This window comes from Dermochelys coriacea, chromosome 8 (genome assembly GCF_009764565.3).
Source record: "Dermochelys coriacea isolate rDerCor1 chromosome 8, rDerCor1.pri.v4, whole genome shotgun sequence".
Taxonomy (NCBI): Eukaryota; Metazoa; Chordata; order Testudines; family Dermochelyidae; genus Dermochelys; species Dermochelys coriacea.
The window spans coordinates 87,828,655-87,842,350 of record NC_050075.1 but is presented as its reverse complement, the minus strand read 5'-3'; the positions used below and the strand labels follow the sequence as shown (position 1 = coordinate 87,842,350).

The 13,696-nt window shown below is 41.7% G+C and overlaps 1 protein-coding gene across 4 annotated transcripts in view; it reads left to right on the top strand.

Moving 5' to 3' along the window:
* Positions 1-13,696, top strand: part of LRRC7 (leucine rich repeat containing 7) — a 380,755-nt gene that overhangs the window by 295,635 nt on the left and 71,424 nt on the right. For all 4 annotated transcript variants that reach the window (XM_043490855.1, XM_043490857.1, XM_043490856.1 and 1 more), the window contains exons 14-16: positions 1,689-1,758; positions 5,522-5,621; positions 6,476-6,600. In XM_043490855.1, the coding sequence (XP_043346790.1) occupies positions 1,689-1,758; positions 5,522-5,621; positions 6,476-6,600 (295 nt within the window). The remainder of the gene's footprint in view (positions 1-1,688; positions 1,759-5,521; positions 5,622-6,475; positions 6,601-13,696) is intronic.

Sequence of the window (13,696 nt, the reverse complement as noted above, 5' to 3'; positions counted from 1 at the left end):
CCCTGCAGCTCCCATTCACCACAGTTACTGGCCAATGGGAGCTGTGGGGCTGGTGCTTGGGGCAAGGGCAGCGCATGGAGCCCCCTGGCTACCCCTAAACATAGGAGCCAGAGTGGGGACATGCTGCTGCTTCTGGGAGCCTCGGCACGCATGCAGGAAGCAGCCTACAACCCCGCTCCCTGCCTGGAGCACAGGAACAGGGCAAGCCCCAGACCTTGCTCCCCAGCAGGAGCTCGAGGGCCGGTTTAAACTGAATGGAGGGCCGGATGTGGTAGTTTGCCCACCCCTGGTCTAATGGCTCCTGTGGATACAACAGGAGAGTTTATAAATTCGTACCAGAAAGAAAGGCTCCCTTTTCCCTCTTGAGATTAGAGTAGTACACGGTTTGGGGGCCTTGTTGTTGGTATCATGCCAATCTCCTTTTGGGGGATGGGAGGAAATATTTGTCCTTACTGCCAGTTTAACCAGGGTGGTGTGGGTTTTTTCACCTTCCCGGGACCTAGAGGGTAGGTTAGGCTGTAAAATTCATTTTGTTGTAACTTGGCAGGTGCTTAGTGCAGGAAATCATTCAGTAGGAGGTACAGTTTCCTCATAAACTGGAAGTGGATTAGTAGAAAGCACCTCCTAAAGAAGGAATGGGGTTAGGACCTCTAATCTCTGGAGACAATCCCATCTTTCTGACCTACTCCCCAATTAACCTTTCTACAAGTGGAGGGTGATGGAGATCAGCAATGGTGCTGGGAACAGGTTGACAAGATGGAGGGCTGATGGCAGCTGTCCACCAGGTGGTACAGATTACAAAGGAAGGATGACTTGCACTGGATGAATTATTGAGCTATATTACTTAATAAAGGCTAGTTAAACCACATTCCTGGTGTCTTGTCTGTCTTCCTGTGGGGCCTGGGACAAAAACTTTCAGGCCTTTATTATGCCTCATAAAGAAACAAACAAAAAAGAAAAGGAAAACAAAAAAGGGGACAGGGAGAGAAAATTTCCCATTCCCACCCTTCTTTTGCAGGTCACTTTTAGCAGATCAAGCTAACTGATACTACATGAAAATATCTGTTCACATATATAACTACAATTTCCAGTTTAGAACTTTTGTTTTATTGTTGCATTTCATTTTGTCTTATGGGAAAAATCATAATGACTGTATATAGTGTCTCTTCAAAAAGGTGTTTCATATTATTAAAGAATACATTATAATAGAAAATTAAAATGCTAAATGGTATGTTGTATCTATAAACAAATCCCCTTAACGCAAGTACTTTCCAAGAAATACTGTGTTATGAGCCATTATTTTAGTTGTCTGATTTTTATTGATATTGTATAATGCCAGGCAAATTCGAATAATAACTTCTCATTGTGCAAGGGGGAGAATATTCATACAACTACCAATACATATGTTAACAAAAAGGCAAAGACAATTGTTCTTTAATATCTCAAAGGCACTTTATCAGTTTGTTCAGGCTCAAAATGTGGCTCTAGCTTTTAAATGCAATAATTCAATGAGAATATCCTTTATAAAAATATCTTTCTTTAAAACCAAAAAAGAAAATAAAAATGAAAAATGCCACCAATTTCAGTATGATCCAGCTGAAATACATTGTATAAAAATCTTGACAGTGTCCTTTTAAAAGGACTGCATACATGAAACATTCATGTTGTTCCAATATTGTTGTTTACAGACTGAAGAATTTACCATTCACTTTTACTAAGCTTAAAGAACTTGCAGCTTTGTGGCTATCTGACAACCAGGTAATAACTTTTAATGTATGTCTTTTCATTAGTAATAAAGAGCAAGATATCTTGGTAAGGGCCATAGATAAAACCTATGTTTTAACAGACTATTGTTAGATTTATGAAGCTTTTAGTCCCAAGTTTCCATACAATCCTCTGTATTACCTACAGATCTAGATATAGCTTCTGCTGAATGCTGTGGTATTAATTGGGAAAGCTCACCTTCGAGGGATTTACTGCTTTCAACAGGTGGGATTGTATGTCCTGGACCCAAATTAATAAGATAAGGCCAAGAGTATTCACAGACAACTCTAGTGAATGCGATCACTCATGGCCTGTGTTGAGACACAAGGGCCTAAGGATTTTATACTGGGCATATTCTCTATCTTTTGTATTCCTTAATCCTTCTGTGCCTCCATTCTTGTGTTCCGGCTCCCCATTCCCTATCTATTCCTCTGTTTTTGTTTACTCCTTCTCCCCCCATTTTAACCTCTTCATGTGGAAGAGGGATTTCTTCCATTAACTTTTACACATGAGGCTCTCATTTGGTGTTTTGCTATCTTTCTATGCTTTTAAATTATCAATGACCCCAACTATTTAATTCTTTGCTAATAGAAAGTAAACATAGTAATTAGAGCTAGAGTAAGTGTCTAAGTCCCATCGTCAAAATTGACTTAGGTATTTAGTAGCCTAACTCCTATTGATTTTTATCTCCTTAGTGCTGAGGGATTTTAGGCACTTCTGAACATTTTAATCCTTATCTAAATTGGGAAGTGTGGGGGTCAAAAAATTCATGAAGCTTTTTCTTCCCTTGGTTTTCTTTTAAATAAAGGTTTCATTAGAAAAGTTTCCAACCAGAGCCAATAATATTTTAAGTGTTCTAGGCTTAATCCTCAGCTGGTGGATATCAGCATAGTTCTGTGGAAGTCAACAGAGTTATGCAGATTTACATCATCTGAAATTCTGGTCCTCTGTGCATTTTCCATTTTTCTTCTTTTTAAAAAAGCTCCAAAATTACAACTTCTCAATTTTTTTACTTTTGCCACAGCCAAGCCATGACAAGCAACCAACCTTAGGCCCAGATCCTACAAATATTTATGCAATATTTATGCAATATTTGTACATTTAAAGTTAAGAACATTCATAAGTTTTTGCAGGATCAGGGTCTTATTATTCGTCTGTAGCGTGAAAATCTGTAACTAACATGAGAATCCTGATCCCAGAGTTCCAGAAATATGTTGGTCAAGTCCTAAATGCCAAATCTTGTAGTCTTCACTTGATCCCTATATTCCTGCGCTCTTTGAATAGCCTAAACTTCTACTAAAGCCAATGGGAGTTTGGGGCATATAAAGAATGCACAAAGAGGGTCCTTGATCTTTCTTTAGAGAAAACTTGCATCAACTTTTGTTGGAGTTTCTTGAGTGCTCCTAGATTTGGTCCAATATTAAAATGTTAACAGGCATCTTTATATGTTAATACTGTCTGTATTTTTGGGGATTTATTGTTAAACTAATTATGCAGCCAGCAGTAGTGCTCAGAAATTTAACAATTCAACCAATTTACAATTTGTAGATTAAGTTCTTTCAACCACTACGAATGTTCATAGAAAAAGGAATTCACAATTTTAGGCATTTAAACTGATATTCTAAAGGGAAGAGAACTTAATTTTCACAAAAAGTAAATATTCAATGTAGTTAAAAGTGATACTTCCATTATTGCAATAACTTCAATAACCTTTTCTTTTTCTCCCTAGAATTGTACAGTTATTGCAGATAACTGTTGCCTCTTGAATTTAGGTCTGATCAGTATAATTTTGCATGGTCCAAACTTCTTTTCACTGTAAACTAATCTATTCTATTTGTGTTCAAAAGCCACTGAGATCCTGATCCTGCAACTGTCTGTCTACACTGCAGTGTAAGCCCATGCTTGAGCCCAGGCTGAAGCTTAACCCCCCTTGTGTCAACACTGCGATTGAGCTAACACAGGGCTCAGATCTAGGGTCTCAGGACCCTGCAGGACTGGATAGTCTGAGCTCAAGTTAAGCCAGGACCCAGGGTCTGAACTCTATTGCTTAATTGCAGTGTAAACACAGTCCCACTTGACTCAGGTTCCAAGAGTCAGCTGGAAGTATCCCAAAATTCCACAGGATAACTTTCTTAGTCCTCTCTATCCCAACGATCTACAGTCCACTCTATTGAAAATGGAAGCCTCCCCCACTGTGCCAACGGCAACAGCTCAGGTCAGCATTAACCCATTCTCTTCTGATCACCAATCTGCAAACACGCTATCAGAGAGCCTCCTGGGTTTACAATGGTGAGTGAATCAGTCAAGCCTGTTGCAAAGCGAGCTGCTTCAAACTTTCTGTAACACACAGGGCAGGTAGTAACATTTTCTCACAGTGCACCATGGTCCTAGGGCTAGAGCAGCCACATTTTTGGGGGGGAAGAGGGTACTAGGGACTCTAGAATATGGTTACTTGGAACCGGGTCTGTGCACTGCAGTGTGGATGCCAGGGTCTTAGGTTCGAGCATGGGTTAGAAAATATAATGTAGGGTTAAAATACAATGTAGACACTAAAGCCCAGGGTTCCCTAATGTGGATCAGCTGACTCAAGTCCCACTAACCCTGGGCTTACATTGCAGTGTAGACATACCCTATGTGGGAGGACTCCTGTACCTGTACTGAGTACTGTTGACTTCAGTGAGGTTTAGCATAGACATGGAGGTCTGTTTGTGCTGAGTCAATTGCAGGATTGGGGCCTAAGATGTTTCTCTTCCAACAAACATAGAGTATCTATATTGCTGACTCATGTTTAATAAGTAATAGTTCAGCAAGACATTTTGCTCACCATAAGAACAAATTTAATCAAATAAGGAGATTTATTGTTTATACCAAGTAATTTTACTCATTCTTAACGTTATTTATACTTATATCGCTAATTTTCAGAATTTTAAATGACATCTATATATATCTGAATGTAAAAAGCAAGCAAGCAAACAAACAAACTGATGGGAGGAGGGCGGGAAACAATGAGTGGACGTCAATGCAGTAAACTAGAGCCTTCTCTCTCTTCTCCTTCCTATTCCTACCTGTCAAAAACTGATCAGTAGAATGTGACCCCTTACAAACATAGAAATATCACCCCAAAATAAAATGAAAAGTTAATGTGGACAATTGAGTGCCTGCTTTAGAGCCCATCTAGCTTGCACACCAACTGAGAGCTGATATTCTTTTAAGGACACATTATTTTCTTCAACCTATTGGACTTCTCTACAAGAGATCACAGATTAATTTGCATTAATTTAATTAAAATATACCAGTATCATCATAATACTCACTGAATACTTAGAACACAATCTCTAGTCACTTGCACCAGTTTTATACCAGTGTAACTCTACTGCCTTCAGTGGAATTACTCCTGATTTACCCAACCGTGAATAAGATTAGAATCAGACACACAGTGCTTACACTGTTCCCCTTCCCGCCCTCCTCTGCTTCTCATTTCACTCAGTTACTACAGTGTGTCAGACTCTGTTTTCCTTACACTGGAAATATTCCTACTAAAATCAGGAGGAATGTTATACATGTAATAAGAGTGAGGAATCGAAGAAAAAAATTCCCCATCAGAATAATATGTTTTTTCAGTCAGCAACTGCAAGAACAATTTTATTTAGACCAAGGACCCAATTCTTACTTTCTCTTTTATATTTTCTATTTATCAGATCATAAAATCTGATTTTCTTGGAATTCTTATAAACAATCTTTCTTTTTTTCTTTATAGTCCAAGGCCCTTATCCCTCTGCAAACTGAGGCTCATCCAGAAACAAAGCAAAGAGTACTGACTAACTACATGTTTCCCCAGCAACCCCGCGGAGATGAAGGTAAAATACTGTCAGCAATTTATTCCAAAAGCAAAAACGTGTTTATAATGCTTATTTAAATCCTGGTGAGAAAGTGGGGAGTTTATTTTTAAATATTGAAACCATGGTTCTGTGGATGAGAATGGCTACAGTTGTTTATATAACAAACAGTGTATACAAGGCAGTACATATTTAGTCATACTGAAAGATTCTAAACAGGCTCTTTTTGTATGTTAAATCTAAGTCATTTTCTGGATTCTGGATTGAGAATGAGATTTGTTCTCCCTTTTCTTTATTTGGGGTGGGGAGTATCAGAATCGTGCCTTCTGACACATTGTGTAAACCCCCTGAATTCACTTCATTAGGGTTGCCTGAGGCCAATGAAAGGCAGAATTTGGTCTGATACTTACATTAGACAGGAGGATGGCCAGTGCTCTTTCATAGATCTGGTAGCAGGAGGCACTCATCTAGTGAGTTTCCACCACTTTCCCATCTTCCCTGTTCTGACCTAAACTACAGTAAGATGGGATACATCTTAACCTTCTGCTAAAGCAATCCTGTGACCTCACTAGGAGTCTTGAAATCTCTTAATTGACAATTTTTAGTTCAAACACAACCAGTTTGCACCACCCCTTTCAACTTCACCTTATTACATTAAAAATTATGCAACTTGTTTATAGGTTATGATAAATTTTTGTCACTTTTCACACCCTTTGGATGATTTAAGTGTGAAACCCAAGGTGCAGGCCTCAGCACAACATACATTTTTGTCGTTTAGAGTTTAAACTACATTTCATTTGTTTTGTTTGGTGCACTAATTACACATTCTGTTACAAAGCAGTTTTACTAAGACATTACCTGAATTTTAACTGTAGATTTCCAGTCAGACAGCGATAGCTTTAACCCTACTTTATGGGAGGAGCAGCGACAGCAACGGATGACGGTAGCCTTTGAATTTGAAGAAAAAAAGGAAGCTGAGGAAAATGCAGGAAAAGTTAAGGTAACTAGTTAGCTTTCACTTTTTCTTGCTTTATATATTGTGGACAAAATTTCTCATACACAAATGCCATGGTAACATGTTTTTAGTCTTTAAACTTGCAGAGAGTGTTTAAGACCAAATATTATCATTAATGAAAAATGAGGGGTCTGTTTTCCCTGCAGTATGCACTAATAGTTTCCATTCATGCCCTTGTTACCTGACTGTCAAATTTTGAGTTTCTTCTTTAAGTGCTTGCTCATGTCCATTCTATGTTAGTTGTGTGCACACCGTGTGCTCTGTTGCCGGAGAGTTTTCCCTTAATGGTTTCCATAGGGCCATCTCTAGCACCCTCTGGAGTCATGTGACAATGCGCCGATACAAGGGGCTCCGCCAGTCGCACACCCTCTCGGTTCCTTCTTACCACCCATGATGATTACTGGAATGATACTTCTTGCTGTGGCAAGGTCTCTTTCCAGTTGTTTGAACTTTCTCAGTTTATTCTTAATGTAGTTACTGTAGTTAGTGTATATTGTTTTTAGAGTTAGCATATATAGTCATGTAAATAGTTGTCCCTGTCATTGAGGGACTTTTCACCCCAGGGACTGGGCATGCCTCAGGCTTCAAGACATGTACCTCTTGCGACAAGCCGATGCCAGTGAGTGACCCACACAATAAGTGTCTAAAGTGTCTGGAGGAATCTTATAATAAAGATAAGTGCCAGATCTGCAGGGACTTCAGACCTCACACTAGAAAAGACAGGGACATTTGACTGAAGGCCATTCTCCTGGAGGTGGCCGTCAGACAATTTTCGGAACCAAGCCATTCTAAATCGGTCCCAAGCACTTCAACGTTCGTCAGAGTGCTCCACTGGCTTCCTGGCACTGTTCTCCATCTCTGATGCTGAGGAAGAAGCATAACAAACACCGAGAGAGGGTGCTCTCTTGTGCAGAAGAGGGATAAGTGGGGAATGGACTAGAGCACTGAGTCCAGCTTGGGACCTACCGCTGACTACTGGAAGCAGCTGCTGTGCTAGGCGTCCTTCGACACTGGAGGCGTTCCAGACAGTAAAGGACCTGCTGTCTCTCCTTATTCCGCCAACCCTGCAGGGACCACCAGCAGTCAAGGCATCTGGGAACAGGGGAGAGCAGGAAGCACAGAGCTCCTTCCCGGGACTGACCACCTTGGCACCCCCTAGGAGCAGCCTTCCATGATCCTGGCGCAATCATTACTGACCTGCCACTGATCCCCAGACTGCTGGGACCGCCTAGTGGCAGAAGTGGGTTCTGCTTCACTATGGTCGCCACAGGAAGAATCTCCTTTGTATCCAAAGGAAATCCTTTGCCCCACCAAAATCTTCCACCAGTACCCACCAGACTTTTGGTACTGGTCCTCTGGCTGGCAGATGGCAAGCAGGCCAAGGGCCAATGCAGTGGCCATATTGGAACCCCAGGAGTATTCGCTGGTACCAGCACCCCCTTCCCACTGCTCACACTCAGTGGCTTCAGAGAGATGCACTACCAGCCCTAGCTGCTTGGCACCGGACCCTGATTCTGATACTGATCCCAATGGACGTAGTGGAGGCAGAGGAGGAGGAGGGAGCTCCCCCTTCTTCATAATTTGCAGCTGAAGCTGTGGCAGGACACAGTAAGTTACTCCTTCGGGACAATATCAGGACCCACCAAGACCACCTTAAAAGAGTCACTGTGAACCCGGGTCTGGAGATTAAGGAGCTTAAGGAGTCAGCACACAGCCTGATCAACATCCTGGAGGCAGCTGCCCCTCCAAAGTGGTTTTGCCCATCAATGAAATGGTGATGAGGCCAGTCAAAACGCTGTGGCAAACCCGGTCTTCTCTGCCCCACATCTCAAAGAGGGCAGAGAAGAAATACTATGTACCTGGGAGTCCTTGGTAGTGTCAGCAGGAAATGAGCGGCACAGGCAGGGTTATTTGAGTGCCAGCCCTAAGAATAAAAATGCCAAAAGACTAGACCTTTTGGGGCAGAAAGTTTATTCAATAGGCAGCCTCCAGTTACATATTTCCAAAGAGCAGGCTTTGCTAGGGAGATATGATTTTAATCTATAGTACTCATTGTCCAAATTTAGGGAATCACTCCTGCAGGAGTCGAGACAGGAGTTCATAGCAGTCTTGGAGAAGAGCAAGATTGTGGCCAGGACCTCCCTCCAGGAGGCTCTGGATGCAGCAGACTTAGCTCAAGGACTATGGTGTCTGCAATCACCATGAGGCATTGTTCATGGCTTCAGTCCTTGGACCTCCCTCATAAGGTTCAACAGGATCTACTCTTTGAAGACTCCTCCCTGTTTTCGGAGCAGAGACTCAAAGCTTCACTGCATCAAGGACACGAGGGCTGCCCTGCTGATCTTAGGAATTGATATGCTGTCAGCATCCCGAAAGCACTTTAAATCTCACCAGCCTTCCAAATTTGTGGCACCTCCCAGACAGGAGCCCCACAAAAGAAAAGCAAAAGGTTACAAGCATTGCCAACCCCTCCCGTCCACTTCCGTCTCCCAATTGAGCTCTCATAGATATCCTGGTAGGGCCAACCAGGCCTTTTGAAGGTGTGCCAAATGGCATTATACCAGTCTCAGCTCTGGATCCGGCCCCTCTTTTGTTTTTGGACCGTCTTGTTACCCTTCAGCACAACGTGGTCGTGTATAACATTGGACCATTGGGTCTTCAGTACTGTAACAGTCGGTTACATCCTACAGTTTGTGTCCACCCCTCCCTCCCAACCCAGTCCCTCCTCAGGGACTCTTCTCACGAGCAACTAGTTGCCCAGGAGGTGCAATCCCTCCTATGTGTGGGGGCCATAAAGGAAGGTCCCCGAGACTTGAGAAGGAAGGGGTTTTACTCCCAGTGTTTCCAAATACCAAAGGGGGTCTACAGCCTATCATGGACCTGCATCATCTCAACAGATATTTCAGTTAACTAAGGTTCTGTATGGTCTCCTTGGTCTCCCATTATTTCCTCCCTGGATCCAGGAAACTGGTACGCTGCCCTCAACTTAAAGGACGTTTATTTTCACATCTTATTTTCTATCTTCCATGGCCACAGAATTTTTCAGGTTTGTAGTGGGTCAGTGCTGCTATCAATTCACCGGTCTTCCCTTTGACCTATCGGCAGCCCCATGGCAGCACAAAGTGTATGGCAGTAGTAGTATATCAGTCTTCCTCAAGCTCCAAGGTGATCAAAGGTTGGTCATGGCTCAGGTACAGCACAGCATAAGTACAGTCTGGGCCACATTCCAGGCACTGGGCCTGCTGATAAACAAGGAAAAGTCAACTCTGGTTCTGGTTCAGAGGATAGAGTTCATCAGGGAAGTGCCTGACTCGTCCCAAACCTGCTAGTACAGTATGCACTTCAGCCCTCTCTAGATGTGGCTGGCGTCAGTCGGCTCCCTAAGTAAGCACCATTTAGATTCAGTGCTCACAGTCCCACTTCCAGTCCTAACTTCCATGACCTGGTGGAAAGACCAAGGATCGGTAATGAAGAGGGTACCCTTTACTTAACTCTCTTACTCTTACTTAACTTTACCCTTAACTCTCGGTCACTTTAGTCTTGGACACATCAGACATAGGGTGTGGAGCCCACCTCTGCAACCTCAGGACCCAGGGCTCTAGTCCAAGAAGAGCTCTTCCTACATATAAATGTCAGGTAACTCAGGGCGGTACGCTTAGCTTGCCAAGTGTTACTTCCCCACATCTCAGACCAAGTGGTGCAGGTCTTGACAGACAACACTGCATCCATGTTTTACACCAACAAGCAGGGAGCAGCTTGATCTTCAGCCTTGTGCTGTCTTCTGGATGTGGGACTTCTGCTTGAAACATACCATTCAGCTTGAGGCGATGCATCTCCCCGGGAGCCTGAAACGTACTGGCAGATCACCTCAGCGGAATCTTTTCCTCTCACCACAAGTGGTCTCTTCACCCGGAGGTCACAGTGTCATCTTCCAGAGATGGAGGCCTTCTCAGGTGGACCTCTTCACCACCAAGCAGAACAGGAAATGCCATTAGTTCTGCTTGCTGCACAGCTCTTGCTCCAATGCCTTCCTGCTATAGTGAGCAGACCATCTACTGTACACCTTTCCTCCAATCACCTGGGTTCACAAGGTTCTCCTAAAAATCAAATTGGGCAAGCTTGAGGGTTATCCTAATAGCACACCACCATTGGTTTGGCATACTTCTGGGCCTCTCGGTGGCAACCCCACTCACGCTCCCTTTCTGCCCAGACTTGATCTCAGAAGACCAAGGCAGGTTGCTTCACCCAAACCTTGCCTACCTGTTCCTGATGGCATGGATGCTGCGTGGCTGAACTCCAAGGAACTGGCCTGCTCAAATCAGGTTCAACAGGTCTTGCTAAGCAATAGAAAGCTTTCACCAAGGCTACCTACTTGGTCCAGTGGAAATGTTTCTGTTGTTGGGCCCTGGAATAGAATCTCTCTCCATTCTGATCTTCCCTGCAGCCTATGTTGGACTATCTGTCTCACCTAAAGCAGCAAGGTCTGGCTCTTGCATCTTTTAAGGTTCATTTGAAGCCATGTCAGCCTTCCACCCTCCAATGAACGGTATTTTCTCACGAGTTGATGGTTCAGTTTCTCAAGTTTGCGAGCCAACCCCCCTTAGGACTTAAACCTTGTCCTGTCAAGACTCACAGACGCCCCCTTTGAGTCGTTAGCATCGTGCTCCCTACTGCTTCTCTCCTGGAAGGTCACCTTCCTGGTGGCTATCACCTTGGCCAAAAGGGTTTCTGAAATCAAAGCCCTTACATTGTCACCTCCTTACATGGTGTTCTTCAAGGACAAGGTACAATTGCATCCCTATCGAACCTTTCTACCAAAGGTGGTGTCACAATTCTACAATAACCAGGTCATTTTTCTACCTGTCTTCTTCCCAAAACCTCATAAGTCTGCTGAGGAATGTTGGCTTCAAGTGTTGGAATTTAGACGGGCCCTCGCCTTTTATATTGAAAGAATTAAGCCAATAAGGGGAAAATCTCTGGCAACAGTGCACACGGTGCATGCTCACCTAGCATGGAATGGGAATGAGCAACACATCTCAAAGAACAACAGTTATGGAAGGTTAATAACCATTTTTCCCCGTGATACTCTAAGACCCATAATATTTTGCCTTGCTGTTTAGATACAAAAGTGATAGGTGCCTCCATAAATACCTGAAATACATTTTATGAATGCATGGAAACAGAAAATTCCACATGAATGTTTGCAACCTGGTCTGGCAGGACTGAAATGATACTGGCTGCCACAGTGTAAGTGCATCTTGACATGCCCTTCTTGTGACAGTCCAGGTAAAGAATAATAATGTCAGAGAGATGCAAGCTAATAGTCAATTAGAAATGGTCCTTTTACAACAGGCTAATCTTACACATTCATATCAAATGAATGAAAGACACTTTCTAGGAATCTTTTTCCATTTTATACTAAATACAAGAGATGAAGTTAGCTCCCTCAGTGTAGAAAGGTATAATAAGGAATGCTATTGGATGTAGGGACAAATATTAGTAGAACTAATTAATGGTGACATCACTTCCACTGCTACATACTACTTTGGGATACTTAGGAGGAGTAAAAAGGAATTAATAATTCACATAACATGCAGAAGACAGAGCACTTAGCACACAGAATTAGATGCTGCTTTGGAGCACTTAGCCATAGCCCTGAGTAGGTGACTCATGAGGCAGAATCCTCCCCCACTCCCGCCCCACAGTTCCCCCTTCGCTTCCTTATTGCATTTTAATTAATGCTTACATTTTATGTGATCCCTAAATTCCTTTATCAAATGATACCTCAAAGAAGGCCATGTTGTAGCCATAAGTGTTCAAGGATTGGAGACTGCAAAGAGCATCCTCCCAGTTTGTGCACTCTATATAGAGAGCCTGGACCATTTTCTGGGCCTGAGTGAGAGTTTTAAATGAGTGTAACTCCAGGATTGTCATTGGAGTCGTTTTATATTTTCATGGGTGTGAGAGCATCATCAGTTCCATCTGTCTTCAGGTAGGCACAAAAATGTCTAGTGAATTATTACAGAATAAATACTTCACCATTGTAAGTCTTTGACCATTACTGTAAGAGACCCAAACCAGAAAATGACATCTGAGATAACGTCTTATGAGTAACAATAAAATCACAGCTTTTTAAATTCTAAAAAATAAATAAAAAACTTATTAAAATTATAGCTTCTATTTGTATTTTATGTTTGGAGCTTCAATTTTCTTTTGACTTTTTTTTCTTTTGTTTTATTACGAGTTCTCTTCCACTTAGTTGTGATCAGATTAAATACACTCTAGTCCACTGTTTATTTGATATTAAATAGAAAATACATTGACTTAAAAATCATGCACTCATAATTAATAGGTTACACTGAAATCTTACAGTAGATTGATCACAGTTTTCTGGTTCAGTACATAAGTACAAACCCAGTGAATAGTGGATTAAAATGCCAGTTTTATCCATTAGTATATTATCAGTTCAAAAAACCAAAAATTGCACTATTGACCTTTTCTAACAATTTAGAAATGAGCTGGAACAGAATACTATTCTTGTATTAATATAGTATTACTGCTTCATAATGTGAAGAATTTGTAGTCCTATTAGCTCTGTATAGTAGAATATTACTTCTAGTTCTAAAAATACAGTGTGACATAAATATAATTTAGTTACAATTGTTAAAAGACACATAATAATATAGAAAATTGCCAATAAACTAAAAGAGTTGCCATTACAATACAAAGAACCTTCTTTGTCTTTATTTATGTTTGTAGTGTTGCCTAAAGAATTTTCAGAACTATATTTTAACATTGTGTATGAATAACTATGATAACATGATTGTACAGAAAATGTTCGCAGCATTATTACTACTGTTACTTGGATGGTGTTCATGTTTCTTATGCACTTAGTTAAATTAGAACAAAGTATTTTTAAATAGTTGCGTACTTTTATATATACAAAAACTACTATGTTAATCATAGGGCACTAGAAATTTTTGAATGTTAATAGAGATGCTAGCAGTCAAATCTTGACTTCCAGCTCTAAGAGGTGGGGAAATCTAAATTGCATCATATGCTATTTGCCCAATCATAGTAT